Consider the following 19832-nt stretch of genomic DNA (forward strand, 5'->3'; position numbering starts at 1 on the left):
TCTCCTCAGGTTTGTCCCAACACACACTAAACAGTGCTGTTGTTGAAGCGCTGCATGGTCTGAGCAGGTCTGCCACAGGATTAAAGATGGGTTTAAAAAGTTACAAAAGCTGCAGTTTCTGCTCGCAGCTCATAACTTTAATGCGTTCTTTCATTGTTGATTCACTTAAATCACTAGGTCACAGCATCACTCCAAACTGTAGTGGTTCTCCATTATCCTTACAAACTTTTAAACAAGTTGTAAGTCATCTATTTTTGTTTTATTTCTGAGCTCCAAGTCAGCTTATGTGCAGACAGGGTAGGATTTTAACATTTAAAAATGCGAGCATCCATCAGCTGCTGATGATAAATCTTCACATTCACCAGCACCTCAAAATAGTAAATCATTATTTTCTGTCAGAAAACTACCAGACCAGCATTCGGTCTGTGGCTTGTCCTAATTTCCCAACCTCTGTGCAGAGATCCCTCCACCGATTTTTAAAAAATTTTTTTTTTTTTAGTCAGTTTGACGATGTGTTTCATTATTTTTAGTTGCTATGGTTATGGCTTCCCGGCACTCGCAAATTGGGATGCGTCTATCATGAGTGAAATTACATCTTTTTTCATCTAGTTCATCATCATCATCCCTTACAACGGATTGCAACTGTTTACCGCTCTCCAGTAAGCTTAAAATGCTGAGAACTGAGAAGCTTCAGGCCGCTCTAGTCAGTTTTCTGTTTCACACTTTCACCAAACAAATTAACACATTAGCTGGAGAGAAAGCTGGATGCTTTCACACTTGTAGCATTGTATTGAGGCCTCTTTCTTACACCTCCAGTTTGCCTTGTTACACAATGTTTTGTGAACCATGGACTTGAGTCCTCTGCTCTATCAGGAGCTGCTGTGACACCGACAGGGAGAGACAGGCTCAGGCATGTCTAATATGTTGGAAGTGTAAGAAAACACCCTGGCTTTTCACATGCGAGCATCATTGGTAATATGATTGCTGTCCTTGTTTAAGCTCTGACATGTTCGGTGTTAAAAAATTGACCTTAAACATCTTAAAATTTGGTTTGGCATTTATGTGTTAGTGTGTTAGTTTGTGTTAGATTACACAAGACTTGGATTGTGATGCTGGAATTATGAGTCTTGAATTTTTCACTGTTAAACTTGTCATTATTTCAAACTGGTTGTGAAAATCCTTATGAGCAGTCTGCATTTATTCTTCTTGGCGTAGTGGTATCACCATGTTTTTCTGGTTACATAAGACAAACAGAAGAACAATTTAATTGTCTGCTGAAAGGAAAAGAGTTTTCTTAATCAAAACACTAGTGGGAATCCATTTCCATTTAAACAGTTGAGCGTATTCACTGCTGTGCAAACAGAGGTGTCTGCTGTTTGTTTAGCACAGAGCCATATTGACTGCAATTGTTGGAGTGAAAAGCGATTTCCCCCTCTAAAACTATGCAAGTTTATATATCAGTCAGTAATAGGTAATACAATACAATCAGGATCCCTTCAAAACATATCCATGTTCAAATTGGGATATTTTACGGATAAAGAATACAATTATCAGCACATACTGTTGGATACTATGTAACTAGTAACAACACAACAGGTGGGTTAGGGTTAATTTTTTATGTGCATTTTCAATTTACACAATGGTTTCATGGAAGCTGACTGGAGAATTGGTGCCACCAACTGTTTAGCTAGATGAACCAACTCCTAATAACTGAATAATAGTAGAAACATGCATAAATTAGCATTTTCTTTTGTCGAGCAGCACTGTGTAACTTTTTGCAGAAAGGTAGTTGATTGCTGAGTCTCTTTACATCATCCATTCATTTATCATCTGTAACCACTTATCCTTTACAGGGTTGTGGGATTCTGGAGTCAATCCAAGCTACTAGCTATTGGGCAAGTGTTGGGGTACGCCAGTCTCATGCCCAGATCGTCAAACCCCAACAAAACCAATCCCGAACCATGAACCCAAAGCATTGGTATTTGACGATCTGGGAATGAGACTCAAAATTAACTCTCTCTTACTTTAAAAGTTACAAAGTTTTGCTTTAAAATAAAATGTTTGCTACATTTGGATGGAAATCTACTACCTACCTACCTAAACTACTGTTTCTCAGTTTTCCGTAACACTGCGTCATCAATTTCTTACTGAAATGCCTTTGATTACCTAATATCCTGCAATAATATCACTGAGGCTCTACTTCCTGTGATCAATTCTTACTGTGCATCCGACTTACAGGTATTAAGACCGCATCTAATCAAAAACAGCCATTTACCCAATGCAGGCTTAAGTCATGGATGCCCTATACATTACGGGTAATAACACCACAGGGAACATTTTAAGGTTGTTAAAGGCAATTAGATCCTCACCTAGCACTTGCCTCTGGGCTCTTGTATCAAGGGCTGAGCTTCACCCTGGGTTCATGGTCAGAGATCAGATGGTGATCTCTGACCATGAACCCAGCCCTTGCCACAGCAAACTAAACCCTGTTCAATTGAATTACCAGTTATGTCCATATACAGGCTTACACATATGGAAAAGTTGGAAGCGTTACCTTTCCTCAGTGGTTTACAAAGTCGAGGATGGACTCTCCTACAGCGCTGTGGATGACCGGGCGGAAAATGACCTTTATTTCACTCAAATTAAACTTGAATCCTTTTTTTTTTATCAGTTGCTTCTCCTCTTGTTAACGATTGATTTTAGACAAAAGAAAAAGTTTGAGAATCACTGCTGAAGCAACAGATTTAGAGAACTACATGTGTCCGGTTGGAAGCAGTCCAGTCTGTTCGGAGAGACTGACTACAGAGTAAAGCTTGAGAATGTCTTTTCTCTTTTGAAGGCTACTCGCAGAGATAACAGACAATAATGGTCAACCTATAATACCTATGAACAACACTTAACTGTTGACCTTAACTGACTCCCTGCTTCTCAGTGAAAGTATCGGTGCATTAGCTCAAGGGGTTGAAGTATTTGGTTTCTCGCTTGTATATTGTTGTGAAGGATGTTCTGAGGCACCGTTCTCATGGCGAGTTCTGCAGAAATACGTGATAAGCTCTCAGTCAGCTCATGCATCTGGACTCACAAAGACACCGTGAGACTATTTTGGAGTTCACCATCAGCAGACCCCTGCGGATAGCCCCTGTTTGTGGCCTCGCTGCATGTCGTGGACGAGCGCAGAACCCTTAGGACATGTGTGGCCGTGTTGCTCTTTCCATGGCCGCTGGTGTGCGTCACAGTGGCCAGCACAGGAATGAGCGAATGCTTGTTATTTTTCTTCACATTACAAAAGGCTCTGACACCTAGCTTTTGCAGCCCCCGCACCGAGTCGGTACAGCATAAATATAATTTTTTGCTTTTTGATGTGTTCCTGTGTGTGCCTTTCTGGTTCAGCAGAGGGAGAAACTGCTGTATAATTCCGTGCTTGTATTTGCACTGATTCGTTTCCCCCTGCATCTTGTGATGAAGAGTGTTTTGATGCATGCTGTGCTTTTGTTGTCGGATCCCCTTTATGTTTGGGCATGTCGAAGAATGTGCTGCTTTGTATCTCCTTATTTTATTTCCATAAAGAGCTTGTCAGAGACCTGCTGCAAATGCCCCCACAATCCCAACGCACTGCTCCACCACTATGATCTCTGGCTCGTCACACGCTCCTCGTTACTACCTCCTAGCAGCTGCTTTGCGCTCCAGATGACTGTGTGTTCAACTTTGAATTGGTGGTGACACCATTAGCAGAATGCTACGCCAGTGTTCTCACTGAATCTGTCTTCTGAGGTGTTGCTGCATGTGAAAACATCTGCTAATTTGAGCTGTCAGTTAATAATGCACATTGTTTTATTCAAAGATACTCCATAGGTGCCTGCTGGGCAATTCAGGGCACCTCTTTTCACCTGTGAGTGTAAAGTTTCCCCTCTCCTGTTAGGTGTGGAGACATTTAGTAGCTCTTGTTTGCACGCCTGCGGGTAATAGATCTATCCTGTGGGCGTAGTAGAAACCAAGAGAAGGCATGAAGACACAGACAGGGAGGGAGGTGAACAGAGAGGGAAAGAGGAGGAATTTACAGCAAAGCGAGAGAGAGAGAGAGAGAGAGGGAGGGAGAGAGGGAGAGAGGGAGAGAGAGAGAGGAACTGGCAGCAGAGGAAGAGAGAGGGAGCTTTTGAACTCCCAGTAGCTGTCAGGATTTTCGGCTCTCCTGCACGCTCTCCTCCTGTTGAGCCCACATCTCCCCGCACTGCAAACACAGACTCGCACAGGCACCGCGGAGCTCCAGCGGATGGACTCGCTTACACACACCAGGCGTGTGGAGCAGCGCTGAAGACGAGCCAAAACACACAGCGCCATACATGGAGCAAACTTTAATTCTCAACTCTGTAAGTCATGAAATTCTGGAGTCTTCATTATTTTGTCTGCCCGCACTTCTCTGCTGTTTGGTGATGCCATCCTCATCTTTCACTCTATCTCCCCTGCCACCGTTACTTTTCCTTCTTTGGGCTCTTTGTGGCTCCTGTTGTAGCCTTACAGTGGTTAGCTTGTGTGGTCTGTCAGAGGAATGTTTTGACCAGTGCCAGCTGAACTCTCATGTGCTGTATGACACACACTGCGCCGCTGTATACAGCAAAATGTGGTCCCGTATCTATATCAGGATGCACGCTGACTTTAAATTAGACGTGCCACTAAAAGGGTTCTGTGAAGATTATCCTTGTAAATTGCACATCAAGGGTCGCTTTCGGCCTTTGAATGAAGTGTGCTCGGTTGCACTGTGCTCGCCCTGAGAAGTGGCCCTTTTCGGAATCAATTGGTGGCACTGGGGGAAGTTGGATTTGGCATGAGTGAAGGCGAGATCAAAGGTTTTCATTGTCAGATAGAATTTAATGTTCAGTGAATGCTCAGTGGTGTTGTATGTTTTAGGTGTGTGTGTGTGTGTAACAGCCGCAGTTAAGTTTGAACTTGAAATGGTTGCCTGTGGTTTTGCCTTGCCTCTTTTGGCTTTGTGCAGGCATGTCCCCGCTCTGATTCACCAAAATACATTTTTTCTTTTGGTGCCGCATGACTACTGCGTAATCTTTGTGGCTCATCCAGCATGTCTGACATACACTATAGCCTGTATGCACTTCCAAGTTGAGTTCTGGTTGTTATTAATAATATAATAGCTGCTAAAATTAGATTAAATTAGGGTATTATGACTTGGGAAGACGAGCAGGAATGGTGTGTTCCTGGGGATTAGCAGCAGAGGGAGGAGAACACGAAGCACTTTTATCTCGCTGACATCACATGGCCAGCTTTCTGGAGTGTGGGTGGACAGTTGCGCTCACGAAATGTGTCCTTAGGCTAGCATTACGGGATGCAAAAGACTAAACAGCCTGACATTTTCTAAATGTCTCCACTATGATTCCTCTTCTTCCTCTCTTCTCCCACAAGAGGTTTCACTGTAATTACATAGACTGCTCTCTCCAAACCCACCGACTGGAAAAACAGTACATTAACACAACAAAACTCGAGTAGAAGTTATTTAACTGTCCAGCTGCTCAGAGTATGAATATGCAACAGCCAATATCCAGATGACCAGATGTGGCTGTGGTTGCTGAGTTTGCTGTTTGACCAAACTGTAACCACGGAAAATACCCGTTGGACGGAGATGCACTCTTGGCTGCAGTCACACCAACGCAATGACATCATCTATCGACATTCAGGATTATGATATACTTTTTTCGTTAACCACACAGAGCTCTTCATCGTCCCCTGAACCAAAACGTCTGTGGATGTGATACACAACCTCTGGAAGTGATTCATTCCCCACACACTGTTTACCTTCCTCCATCATACTATTATTAAATTTCTCTGCTTCACTGGAAGGGAATCTACTGACAAGGGTGTGGAGGTTACTCAACACCGAACAGCGTAAGAAGTGCCAGAGTCTTTTATCACCTCCCTGGTAACAGTTAAGACATGTCTGGGATACAGTGGGCTGCTCGTCGTGTTCAACTCTTTACCTCGCACCTGTAGCTCAGACGGCGCCGTGAAGCGTTTGCCTCACCGCTTTGAGGCATTGAGCAAGACAAGCTTGTCTTGTTTGAACTGGAGAGGAGTTGTAGGGAGGTTTGGAAAGTGAATGTAGTTGGTATCTTTTTGACCTTGTGTTGGCGCAAGACGCTGCAGAACCAGGCCAAGGTCTTGTCTACTTCTCACTGTGGAAGTCATAAACATGGATTTTTGGGGCGGCCAAGTTACTCTCCCTGCGATACTGGCTTGGTGCCCTGCTTCGGCAGATTAAACACTAACTTTCTATTACATCTTCATCCTGTGGTCATCATAAGGAAATAGGATTTATCTGTTTTTATAGCTCGGTTAATACATAGCCTCGTTGCTTTAGGTTGAGGAAAGTGCTGCATATTTTTCATGTTTTGACCTTAAGCTTGTGTCATGGTATTTCTTAAGGCAGTAGATAAAAAGGTTACTTTGAAATGCAAATAATGTAGTGCACGATGATTATATTATGAAATATCCAGGTCTAATGTGTAGGATTTAGGGACAGAAATGGAATATAATATTCTTAATTATGTAATTATATTAATATGACAAAGGGTTACACTCTAGTCCAATATATATATTTCTGCATTTTTTGCCACTGTGAGCATTGTCATGAACTTGTCGCCCTGCCAAACAACCATAGAGACAAAATGCCATCCTATAGCACCTAGCCTGGGGGGATAACGCTAAGCCAAACTTGCCTTCTTTCTCAGTTTCAGTCAACCAGCTCAGGTTCCAAGCGTGACCAAAAGGATTAGACAGTAGTGTGTAAGGTCAGTGGGACTTACACAGGAAGTAAACAAATATTGCAAATCCTTGTCATTGTCAACATATAACCCTTACTGCTTCCTGGAGGCAGATATTCATTCATATCATGCATGGCCTTATCATTACACAACAAATGTACCCAAGCGCACAGACTTTTCAAAACACTGTACACTAAGCTTTCGTGCAACTTAGTTTTGGTGGAAAACCAGGGGGGGACTCAATGGGCTAATTATAGGTGTCAGGTTTCAGGTTGGAAAGTCCATTTCTGGTGTTTTTTATGGAAGAGAAAGAGAGCAGCAACAGGGTGTGGTGGCATCTTATGTGGTTTTACCCACCTCAAGCCCTCCAGGCTCATGTGAGCGTAGCCCTTTCTCTATGATAATAAATGGAGATGGGAGGGGTCGTGGTCACTGGGACTAGTTTCCCTCTCTGAACTTATTCTATTTTTGCAGAGTCCAGCTGTGCCTTGTAAATCCAATGTGTTTAATTTGTTCCTTGTTTTGTATCCAACCTGCCCACTTGTGACATGCCGTGATTCCTTTTTATTGCTCAAAACAAAACAAAGGGAGTTCAGGCAATGTTGTCAAGCTGTCTGATAGCATAGCTGTACATGTTCAGGCAGAGTTAACCTTATGATCAGAACTGACATTGTTGTTTTAGGTGGGGAAAGACAAATTCTGATCTTGGGTAAGGCGACACATTTGTAACCCAGCAAGAAGTAGGGCAGCAAAGGGAAAAAGGTAAACATCTCCAGTCAGAGGAATGCTGGTACTCCCTGTCAGCTTTTTTTATCAGCAACAAGTGGTTAACACACACGCACACCAGCAGCACTCAACAAATCATTGTAATGCTCCTGTAATCCAGAAAGTAGCAGAGCCGTACCCATCTGCTGTGGCTAACCGGCTGGAGTTAGAGAACAGGCAGTAGATTACTGCCGATCAGGAGGATTAAGAGATGAAATGCATTGTGACGGTGGCCTGAGTTTGCATACAAATCACTAGTGTCTTTAAAGGCATTGAGAGCAGCCCATTTGCTAGTTGAGGAGATTACACCTAAAAGACACCTCAGCACAAATCTGGACTCATGGCTCAGGTCTGAGGGCCAGACACTGATCTCCCTGGCAATGAAGATCTTTAAATGGTTGTTCAATTAAGAAAAAAATTTATTGTATTAATTTTTGATTAAATGCCTCAGATCATCATGATTGAATCACAACTAATTCATAATGATGACAATTGCATCTGTTTGCATGGATAACATGCCAATATGTTAATCTCTAATTTATACAGTGGAGAAAATAGATGTTGATTTTGAAGTTTTTGATTTTTACTTATTTTTTTAAGTAAATATAAGCATTAAATTCTTAAGCTTTTCTTGTAAACAACTGAATACCACTGCTAGTTGGGTAAGATAATGAGCCTACGGAAATAAATTGCTTGCCTGATGCATTGTTTGGTTAAGTGTAGGTTCTGAACAAGAACTATTTTGATACACACAATCTGATATCACCATATTGGTGTTGCCCCTGGAACATAATAATTAATGTTGCTCCAGGGCCATCATTGAAACTGATCAATATCATTCTTTTAATGTCACAGCTTAGCAACTCGGTAAAAAGGGTGGAAAAATACACGCATGGGAGAAGTTATCCATTCAAAATAAAATTGTGAAAAAGGTCTGTTTTAACCCACACCATGTTTTCCTAAACCTAACCAATCATTTTAGTTCACTTAACCTAACCCAGTATTTTGGTTGCCTAAACCTAACCAAGTATTCTACTGAGGGGATTAAATGCCTCCCTAACTTAACCAAACAGCGACAGAAAACTGTAAAGTAACAATGATGGTCCTGGAACAACATTAAGTATGATGTTCCAGGGACAACAGCAACATGAGTCACAAAGCTATGACAACACAACAGCATTATTGTACATGAAATTTATTGGGTTATTTCAGTGACGGTCCTGGAACAACGTTAATTATGATGTTCTAGGAACAACACCAATCCGGCGATATCAGATTCACATTTTGATACAGTGACTGCTGACACCTTGAACTGCCAAATTAGCTGCAAAACGCCATTATTTTTTACTAAAAGTAAAACCCAGAAAGACTTGTATTGTATTGATTAAGATTGTTGCCCAAATCACATGCCTTCTGCTTTCACCATTTTCCAGTACAATAAATAAAATTTCAAGCTTTCTTCAGATCAAGAGCATGTGAAACTCATTTAGATCATTTGAGAAGTATAATCACACCACTGGCATCATTCCTGAGGCACTCTTGATAAAAATAGTATTTCTCAACAGAGCATGACCTTAAGTCATGTATCATAAAGTGCTATATTTGTTTCACAGCCCTTGATCTATAGACACAATGCAGATAGGAAATCTAAAGGGACACTAATTGTGTTCATGTTGTTTACCATTCCTGGCCCCCTAGCATCACATAAGCATGCTGACCTCATCAGATCCTTACAAATGTGATAGACTGGCAGATTTGCTGTGACAAACAAGATTTCCCACAGTAAAAACACTGGAACACACTGCTTAGCCTCCTAAAGTCAAACACACGCTTGTCTGTCTACAATATCTTCATTTAGATATTGTCAGCCGAGTTTCATACTTCCCTAAATAAATCTGTCTCCCTGTCTCGCCTCTACTCTCCTTGCTTGGTTTGTAAAGAAATGTCTCTTCCATCTTATCAGTCACCGCACCCTCGCCCTTTCTCCCTCAAAAGGAAGTTGCCTCCATGCGAGGCTCTCTCTTGATGTTATTTTCAGGGAATGGTTTGTCATCTGCGGCAGATAGAAGAAGATTATTTTCCGTCCTCGGTCAAGATTGTCTGGTGGAGAACTTGAAATGCAATTAGTGAGGTCTTGTGACAAGCAGCGCTCATTGTCGCTCTGAAGCCTGTCTAGAAATGTTTCACAAATTGATTAAACCGAGCAGTGGCTCGGAGCTAACATGAAAACTCTTTACTTTGTGGCAGCAGTTTCTTCAGTTAGCAGCACTAAAACAAGAGATAGAAAAATGCTTTTCCTGAAGGCATTTTGCTTTGAGAAGTTCCAACATGCTTTTGCTCTTGTTATGTACGTATAGATGTGCTCACCTGGCTGCAGTGAGCACTCCGCCTCAGGGAGGTCAAAGGGCAAAATTAAACCTTAAAGGCAGAAGTAGACTGTTTTGTGCGCTGTGTTCTGGGATCACAGTTATGGTTGACTCAGCTTAGCACCATGAATAGCTTCTAATTACTGCGTGGCTGATTTTATCTGCACATAAACCATATGAACATTCTGTCTTTCTGTGTAACAGTCATTATAGCATAAAGTATGTAATTATCTTCATTTGCACAGTGTCGTTAAATGTAGCATAGAAGGGACATTGCAACATGTGCACTGATAGATGTCAAACTGCGACTTTGGATGGAACTGTGTAGGTTAATCAGCGCACATTCCTGATTGATTACTTTGTGACGCAATCACCAAGTAGATCGTCACAACAAAAAAGATAAAGACAGAGGTGTGATATACATGATATACAAACTAAAATTTATATAAAGTGTTTTGGTGTCTGATAAATGTTCAATCTCATGGACCTGATACTTGACTTTCTGGGTCGTATTTCTAACATTGACTTGAAACTTGAAACCCCTTTTCTGGTGGCAGATTTGGGAATGTGGGCTGTGTCCTACACTTTCCTAACGTCCTAAAAACTGCACTGTCAATCCTGCTCACTTTACAAGGTAAAAGGTTGCGTGTGCAGAGGTGGGAAAGTATTCAAAACTTGTACTTCTCACTTTTTTTCAAGATATATAATATGTTTTTTAAAAGGAGCAGAGCTTTCTATGATATACTTTGTGCCAAATGCAAAATCAAACTCTTACTGAAGCCAGTCAGGAAAAGAGGGAAAACATCTTTTCCATGAAGAAAAGCCTTCAGTGCCGTTCCTTGCTCTACTTTTAATGAAGAACTGTTGTCCAGTTCTGATAAAACTGCTGCTATGGCAGCATCCACGCTAACCTCTTCAGGGGCAGGCTAGCAGTCGCTTCTCGCCGTCATCACATCTAAACCACACCCGATGCTGCTGCCTCTATTTCCTTAAAGGACGCTGATTGGTCCAATCATTTTTTGACCGGCCACAAGCATATAGCTTTACAAGCCTGCCTGGCAAGATGGGTTTGCGAGATTGCATACCTGTGATCTCAGGAATCCAATTTTACTCGAGGTAACGGTATGTTCCATTTGGTCGCCTGTCACTGTTACTTCTGGGAAAACATGGGAAACACACAATGATTCGTCAGAGAGTAAAAAAGGAAGTCGGTAAATATGAGAAAACATAATGTAAATAGAACTTTAACGATTTATTTCTTTATTATATATTTGTATTTGTACAATTAATTACATTTAGTCAGATTGTACAACCTAGTGTGTTTGAAGCATACGGTGACCTTGTCCATGAACACACAGCCCTACTGACGGGGTTGAGATGTCATCTGTGATCGCCCCCTCCGCACCATCAAAACAGCCGTGCGACATATGACAGACATCCAGTTTCCAAAGTGATAGACCGTGTAGAAATCTAATTAAACGGGGGAGATCTACCATGAAAACCAGGCTGTTAATAATCACTGCGTCTCATCCATTATTTACGGCAAAATTAAGTCCAAAGAATGCTACGGGAAAACCTCAGAAAGAGCCACCCATGCTTTAAGAATAATAGCTGGTCCAGAAACAGTCGCTGATTGTACAGATCTGCCAGAAATGTGGAGGCACTGTGCTGCGGCTGAGACGGGGAGCGATGCCAGAACGAAAACCAATTTTCTTTTTCTGGTACATGAGCTAAATTGCTAGCAGAAAACACCACTTGATAGAATTATTACCGTTTGGGGGCGTAAGAATGGCGCTCTGTGACAGCGGAGAATGAAGCTCGGAGTTCAACTCGTGGGCTACCAAACTTTTATTTTGATTAAGCAAAATTCATCTGGTTTCAATTTAAACTGACTGAGTATTTCTTGCCTCTGTCAAGTAAAGAGAGAGTGCCCCGACTGGAAACAAAACCAGAGGGAAAGGCCAATGTGGTTTTGACATGGCGAGTGTGTTTTTGTGAGGGGAATAAAGGGGGGGTTAAATCATCTGATTCCTTCATGCCACTGTGGCAGAGGCTGTATGTATTGTCGGGCGGGTTGCCATGGCAACAGCTGCGAAGTAAGGAAGTCTTGCTTTCCTGCTTCTCACCCTCCTCCTCCTCCTCCTCCTCTTCTCTCTCTGTCCAGTACCTTGTCAGATTTCTTCCTCTCTCTCCCTCCCTCTCTCTCCCTCTCTCTCCGACTTGTACAGACATGGTTTGCAGAGTTTTGGGTGGGGAATGTTCAGGTATGCGTTCGCACACACACATACACACACACACATAATCTGTCTGTGTGCTGCTGGTGGAGCAGACTAGGGAACAATGAGTCTCAAAAAGAGACTTTCCTTCAAGCGGACCTGGAACTTCAACACTGTAAGTAAACTGTGGTTTGCCGAGCGAGTCTCCTCTTCCTCCGCTGCGTGAAGCGGGGAGACTCCTTTTGTTCAGTCAGCTGTTTTTCTCATTAATCTCACTCTTTGACGCTCTCCCATTCAGAACAGCTGTTTGAAGCGGCGGGGACTCGCGGTTGTTTGTTTGCGGGGTGCTAGAATCAGCCTTGACTTGTGTAAAAGTTTAGAAGAGGCTGTTTTATCTGACTGTGGAGAAGTGTTGAACGTCTCAAACCAGTTTTTGAAGGAAGTGACATGCCTAAACAAGCCCAAAAGATAAAAGACATCACTTTTTAGAAGATGTGAAATACACTCCGTGAGAAGTGTTATTGGGTGAAATTAATGTTTGTGTGAGTAATGTTTGTGTGAGTGCTGTTTATCCTTCAACGGATTTATCACTGATAAAAGTGTGTTTTTGCCGGGGTGGCTCACTTCAGATCATACACATAAATCTGTCTTGGTGTGCTCATCTACGTTCCTTCAGCATGTGGTGTCTCGGGATGCCAGACTGTACGGCGTGGGGGCTGTACCACAGTAAAGCTGGAGGAGCGTTTTCCAACCAGAGAGCCAAATCCTGCTCTACGTCTGGAGCCAGGGTACTTGCTGTGACTTGAATTGTGATTTTGTCCATTTGGTTGATAACAACCTCAACGTGGACACGGCTTGCAGAGGGATTCCAGCTGGGAAATGCAATTCAGCCTTGTATGAAAAGGATCAAAGAAGGCCTGTAACGCTGCAGAGCCACCCACGGTGGACTGGCTCGTCACCAGAGGTGTCAACAGAGGAAGGGAGTGTGTGGACAAGAGGTGACGGTATGCCTGGGTCATCACTTTGGCCTTATTGTAGTGGAGTTGAGGGCAAGGAAGCAATAATGAGTTGAGAAAGATGCAGTGGTGTGTGTGGTCTAACCCCTGCAGCCTCATTCCTACAAATATACACACACCAGCCTCTTCAGCTCTACCTGGTCAACTTTTACAAGTGTCACAAGTGTGCTGAAGTGATTACTGATGATGTAGCTGATCTACTGATTATTAATCAACAATGTTTTAAAAACAGGTCGACTAGGGTCTCAAATAAAAATAAATTTTTCTTTAAATTATTTTCTCAATGAATTGATTTGATGTTGATGTTGGTGTCCTTTAAAATTGTGAAAAATGTTGTTTCTTAAAGCCCAAAATGACATCTTCAAATGTTGTTTACAGCCCCATAATATTCAGTTTACTATCATAGAGGAGGAAACCAGAAAGTATTCACATTGAAAGGGGCACTATGTAGTTTTAAAGAAGAAATTCAATCTAAAAAATGTTTTATTTACAATATTAATGATATTATAATACAAACAATAATACAATTATTTATTTTTTCCATAACTGATAAACAAGCAAAAACAAGGAAAATAAGGTCCCCAGGACTCGGTTTGAAGCTAGAAAGGTGGCAGGGTCCGCCAAATATAGACAAAGTAAAACTTTATGAAACTGTATTGTCCTTTTAAGGTCAGTTTGTCTAATCTTTCGTTGAGTAGAATTTGCTAAATTGTGTCACAGCTATTCAGACTAGTTTCAGGATTTTGTAACATTACCAATAGGCACTTAAGTCTTCTTTCGAAACTGATAATGTATTTGTCATCAACATAATTCCCCGCTAACACACGCACGGTTTACAAGATCTTACATCTACTGTGTGTGTCAAGACGACAGTCATTATTATTTATTGGAATACTCCCACTCTTATCACATGTCTGTGAATAAGTTTCACTCTCAGAGGAAGTGGATGTCTATCATATGTGTCACTTTAGAAGTAAAAGCTCGACACAAAGGTTTAAAGGTGCACTATGACTGATTTTTGACAGATTTTTTATGCCTAAACAAACTAAGATCAGTTTATGTGTTTATTTAGTCACAAAAACAAAGAGAGTTTGTTTCTTTAAAGGACAACAACATTTCATACTGTTTTACTTTGTTTACATGTGGCGGACCCTGCCACCTTTCTAGCTTCAAACAGTGTGCTAGGGACCTTTTTATTCCTCTGAGAACAGCTTGTTTATTCAGTTATGGAAAAATTACCTCATTAATATTGTGAGTACTATAATTCTGAGTTTGAATTTCTTCCATAGTGCCCCTTTAAAAAGTGGGGATAGAACAACACACCAAAGTTTCAGCCTGGAGACCTTTTGTTTGTCCAAAACCCAAATTGACGTCACATTGTGTGATGTCTGACTTGCTTTAAAGTGAACCACAGTCACAACACTACATATATTTAAGGTTTGAGGTTTTGCCGCTTTTAGACCCAAAAGGACAGACAGATGGAGTGGGTGTTCTCTCTTTTCTCTCTCCTCTGTTTCGACTTCATGTTGGTCCTCCTTGTCCTTACCCACCCATGATTACTGTACACATGCTAACCACCACAGAGGGGCTGGCTTCTGGGTGTTGACTATGTGGGGTTGGACTCAGCAGCAGGAGCAGAGTTGTAAAGAGGCTGTGACAGACAATTAGTTGGTTTCGCGGTCTGTGTCTGATTGAGCTTTTACATGTGGTCACTCCCGAAATGGAACGAAGCGTCACGTCAGCACACATGACCGCGGTCACGTCCGCTGCCTTTGGATGACCAGTACCATCAACAGAACCTACAAAGAAGGGGCAGGTCCACAATATGTCTGGGCTTGTTCTATGACTGATGGATTTAGTTGGAAACTATTAATTGGAAATGTAACAGGAAGTGAAACCAAATCCTGATTGAGTTTTTATAAATCTCCATTGTTGTATAATATTGTCTACTATTATGCAATTCCACTGAAGCACAAACTGTGTACTGCTCACACCAAGGCACCAGCCTGGCAATAAGAGCCTTGTTTCGACGTATTATCAGCCTTGAATATTCACACTTTGAAGTGGCAGCTCAGAAAACACTCTTCTGGAAATAGTCTCCCCTTTTCAGATGAATCCTCCAACGCACCGATTTTTCAAGTGTTCTTGGACCAAGCCCGAAGATGCGCCTCTCATATCCTCCCCTGCGTTTAAATATAATTTTACGATACAGTTTGGGCTTTTAAATCTCTCTTTATTAGCCTCTCCAAAATTATGCTGATGGATTTTACAGGAGCCCAATGCTGAGACGGTTATTTCAAATGAAAGTATTGGCAAGCAAATATTTGTTGATCCGTCATAAGATCAGTCACATGTGGTGTTTGATTAGCACTATCCCATGGTTATTATTGAAGGGACACTAAGTTGTTTTGGAGAAGGAATTCAAACTCTGAATTTTGATATTTACAATATTAACGAGGTAATAAGACAAACTCAGAGATTACTTTTTCCGTCAGTGAATAAACAAGTTGTTCTCAGAGGAAAATAAGGTCCCCAGAACACTGTTTGAAGCTAGAAAGGTGGCAGGGTCCGCCACATATAAACAAAGTAAAACAGTAATTGTGAAATTGTGTTGTCCTTTGAGGTGAGTTTGTTTCACAGTCACAAACACAAAGAGAGTTTGGTTATTAATTTGTTTAGGCATAAAAATTGAGTCAATGAAGATCTTTCTCTTCTGATTAAATCTCTTCTCCAAAACTACATAGTGCACCTTTAAACCCAATTATGGAAAGTGGGTACATTCAATTTCCATGCCCACTGGGGGTGTTTGTGCTGTTTGCCTTTTATCCTGGGTCATCAGCACACGCATAAACCACTTTACCTGAATTAGCAAGTGAAAAGAGGAGCATTACGGCCCGTGATGGCCTCCACCGTGATGAGCTCTGATCTTTGTGACTGCAGTTAGCAGGAATGCACACATTCAGGCCTGCGAGGGTCATATAAAATGAGGGGTGGGTCCTGCTGTGGAGGTGTGAACAGCTGTGTGTGGTAGAGGCCAGGGGTCCACCCACTTACAAATTAATGGTCCTGTGTGAGGACTCAAGATCCAACCCTTTCCCAGTAGCACACACTCACACACTCACATACAAACGACAAAAGACACACACCTCAGAGCGACTGGTGGGATGCCTGAAGAGACACTGCTATCAGCGCCGTCTTCAGTCTCTTGTTTCAACACAGGAGGTCATGAGGGCAGCCTCTCACTCATGTCTCTCTTTGTTCTCTTTCAGTCTGCTGCTTCCTCAGATGGTGGTGAGTACTATTCATTTATTAGTACTAAAACTAAATTTGACTAATTCTCTAAAAGTCTAAACCTGATCTTTTGATATGAGATGTAGAAAAGAATGCCAGCTGTGTGAGTCTTAAAACTGATTTGAATCACAACCTTTCACAGCTTTGTCTTAATGATCCCTTTTTACTAACACAGTGAAATGTTTTGATCTAGTCCAGCCCGCAGTGCTCCGTCCAGCCTCTTCTCCGTCTGCAATTTTTATTCCTCATTTTTTACTCCACACTCAACACAGAGCTTTGTAGCTGCCTAATAAAATGCTCTAATAAAAAGACTTAGTGAGGATGATGTATTCACTGTAGGCAGCATGCCTCATTAACAAAGGATGTTTGTCAAGCGTGTTTTGGGTTACGGTCGGGGCTAGCGTGCGTGCTGTCTGGTCTCCCCTTTCATAGCAGTTTTAATAACATTTGCTAACAGGCTGACCGAGGCTGCGGCGGGGGAGTACAGCTCCGCTCCTTTTCACTGTGGATGTGGATCAGACATGCTCGGCTGTTTGCTTTCTAAAGCCATCTCATTAACCGAGCGGCTCACAATGTGGTAAACACAGATCCCAAAGCCTCAGTCCTAATGCATTAAACCAAGTCCAAACAAGTGGCTTGTCAGCGAAGTTTAGACAGCGACGTTCAGTGACACAGGGCAAACAGGTCATATGTTTTGATTGTAAAGAAGACAAACTCTCAGAATGTCATCAACATAAAGCCTGTACAGTTTTCATGATTCAGGCGCAGTAACTGGTAAGAAAACAGGATATATTGTTTGATTTAAAAGGTCATATAAAGGCCAGCTTAGTCGTTATCTGTCCCCACTGTAAGGCTATTTACAGTACTTTTATTTCACAACGCCACAGTCGAACTACGCTTATTTTCAGATTCCCCTTACTTCTTGTGCAGGCGTCTAGGAAAGAATATAGCAAAAATATACTGCATCTGTTTCAGCTAACATTTCCGTTCTCAACAGCAGAGAGGCACACCTTTTAAAGCATAAGCTCACCCAAATAGAACATTTTCTCCTCACCCCCATGCAGATGGAAAGGCAGGTGAAGTTTTGTAGTCCTCAGAACATTTCTGGGGCTTCACAGCTAAATAGCATTGCAGCATTCTCCTAAATAACTGAAGTGGATGAGGACTTGTTTTAAAACAGGATAAAATAAAAAATAAAAATGGCTCCTTCCAGCTCATTTGGCGTAAGGAAATGGAAAAGTAAAATGTTTTTCATAGTCTACAAAACTTCACCTGACTTTCCATGTGCTTGGGTGGAGTAGATAATGACTAACTTTTCATTTTTGGGTGAGCTGTTCCTTTAATACAAGTTGCCCGTGCCAACCAGTTGACTTTGCACTATATACAGTATGTGTAACAAATCCCCGCTGTGACCCCTTTTGTTTTTGTGTTTTTTTTCACTGTGCGCGCTGCCCCAGCCCTAAAGTGGCCATCTGCTGCCATGATAGCAGGTACCATGCAGGCTGCAGCCCCCACTTTTAGTTCCTGGCTCCTCACTCTCACTGCTCCCTCTTTGTGTCCCTTTAATCAGCCGTGTCTCCTCCTTTTCTTTCTCCTTTTATTCTGCTCCCTCTTCTTGCCACCCCCTCTTTGCTCCTTCCCTACCGACCGAGTGACATCTGCTGTTTCAATCAGACCTGTTAGCTCCGCGCTCCACACTTCCCTCATAACATGTTTTTGAACTTTGACATTCACTTATTGTTCAGCATTTGCCGGTGAGAGGTGTAGCTTTCCCCAATCCCTTGACATTTAGCTTGTAGTCTAATCTATTTTCTTTTGTAATTATGTTTGGTGCAGTTATAAGGCACCTTTTGGCTCCCCGTTGTGAATAGATGACAAGTGCTTCCCTCTTTTAATTCCAACTGGATCAAGACCTTTATTAAACTGCTGGCACATTATTTGTCTTTCTCTTTTCCTGCAATCTCCTTAAGCCAAAGTGTATTCTTAAGGAAATTGCTGAAAATATTGTAGTGGGAGTATTAGGTGTACTAGTTGACATTTAGCTAAATTATCACTAAAACCCAAGTCCAATATTGTTCCAATATTGACCCATACATGTGTTTTTTTAGAGGAGGGTCAAGGAATCTTTTTTTCATTTTTTTTGTAAGAGCTGTTCTCCTTCATGGGTCTCAAAAATGTCAAAAGGATGTAAACACAGAATGCTTAAAAAAGGAGAGTGGCTCCAACATTCCCTCTGGCAGGAATTAGCCTTCAATGACATTAGAGTCCTCTAACCTTTGTATTTCGCTCTCCCGTCCTGCAGACTACAGCGGAGTCCAGTTGCAGGGATGCTGCAGCCAGAGCAGCCTGAACAGTAATGGCAGTCTTCCAGGAGCAGGCAGCCACCGAGGGTTCCCGGAGCAGCGCGTGGCCAGCTGGGCCGGCTGCTTCGAGCGTCTCCTCCAGGATCCAGTGGGTGTACGCTACTTCTCGGTAAGAAAAGAATAAAAGTTTCTCAATTTGATAAAAAGAAAAGTTTACCCCAATATTATAATTCAGTCATTATCTGCTCACTCGCTTATGGAAGGTCAGGTGAAGTTTCGTCACATCCTATCACACTTTTAGCTTAGCATCAACCGTGGAGATTTCAGCTTAAAAAAGGGTGCGAACGAAGTCGATTTGGGATCTCATTGCTTCTGAACACTTGGATTATGTTGGACAAGTTGCATGGATCCATTTTATACATTTCTTTTTAGAATTTTAGAAATTTCTAATGTTTTAAAACAAGTCCCCATCTAATTTAGTTCTTAGGAGAATGCTGCAGCGCTGTTTTGCTGTTAAGCTCCAGAAATGTTTTGTGGACAGACTTTACCAAAGTGTTGTGGAAAAACAGCCAAAATGTGTCTCATTGCTTGGTATATATTTTTTTTCTTTTTGTACTCTTGTTTTGATTCACGTGTGAAAGGAAACCTGCAATCAGTGGCATCTAAAGTGTTTCAGTCTGATACAATGCTCCAGTAAATGTTTGCCATTTGTTCTTAATGCATTACATTAGTTTCTATCTTTACATTTTGCTGTATCACTTCTTTCTAAGCACGTTTCTTAACAAATCCCTGTTTAATATAGATCTAGAATAGTTTCAAGTTCAGAATCAGTTCTCACTGTCCAACCTTAGTGAGTACAGGCATCTCATTTATGTCACCATACCGCCCACATAAAAGATGTGTCTTTGAATTTAGCCCACAACACCTTCAGAAGGCTGTAACATTAAGTTCTGGCGTCCCAGATCCACCTCGCTCCTCACCTTCCCTCAGCACTGATCAGAGCTGCACTCGCCCACACTAGCCTGCGCCTACACTTACACCAGTCTTATTTCACAACATTACACCCAATAATTTCTTTTTCCTCACTCCGGCTCTCAACAACAAC

The 19832-nt window shown here is 41.9% G+C and overlaps 1 protein-coding gene across 1 annotated transcript in view; it reads left to right on the plus strand.

Moving 5' to 3' along the window:
- The window catches only part of rgs12a (regulator of G protein signaling 12a), a 40584-nt gene that overhangs the window by 5449 nt on the left and 15303 nt on the right, over nucleotides 1-19832 (plus strand). The window contains 2 exon segments of the mRNA XM_084344025.1: nucleotides 16403-16424; nucleotides 18727-18896. Of these exon segments, the coding sequence (XP_084200151.1) occupies nucleotides 16403-16424; nucleotides 18727-18896 (192 nt within the window).

The sequence above is a fragment of the Pagrus pagrus genome (assembly GCF_965226575.1).
Source record: "Pagrus pagrus genome assembly, chromosome: 22".
In the NCBI taxonomy this organism is placed as follows: Eukaryota; Metazoa; Chordata; class Actinopteri; order Spariformes; family Sparidae; genus Pagrus; species Pagrus pagrus.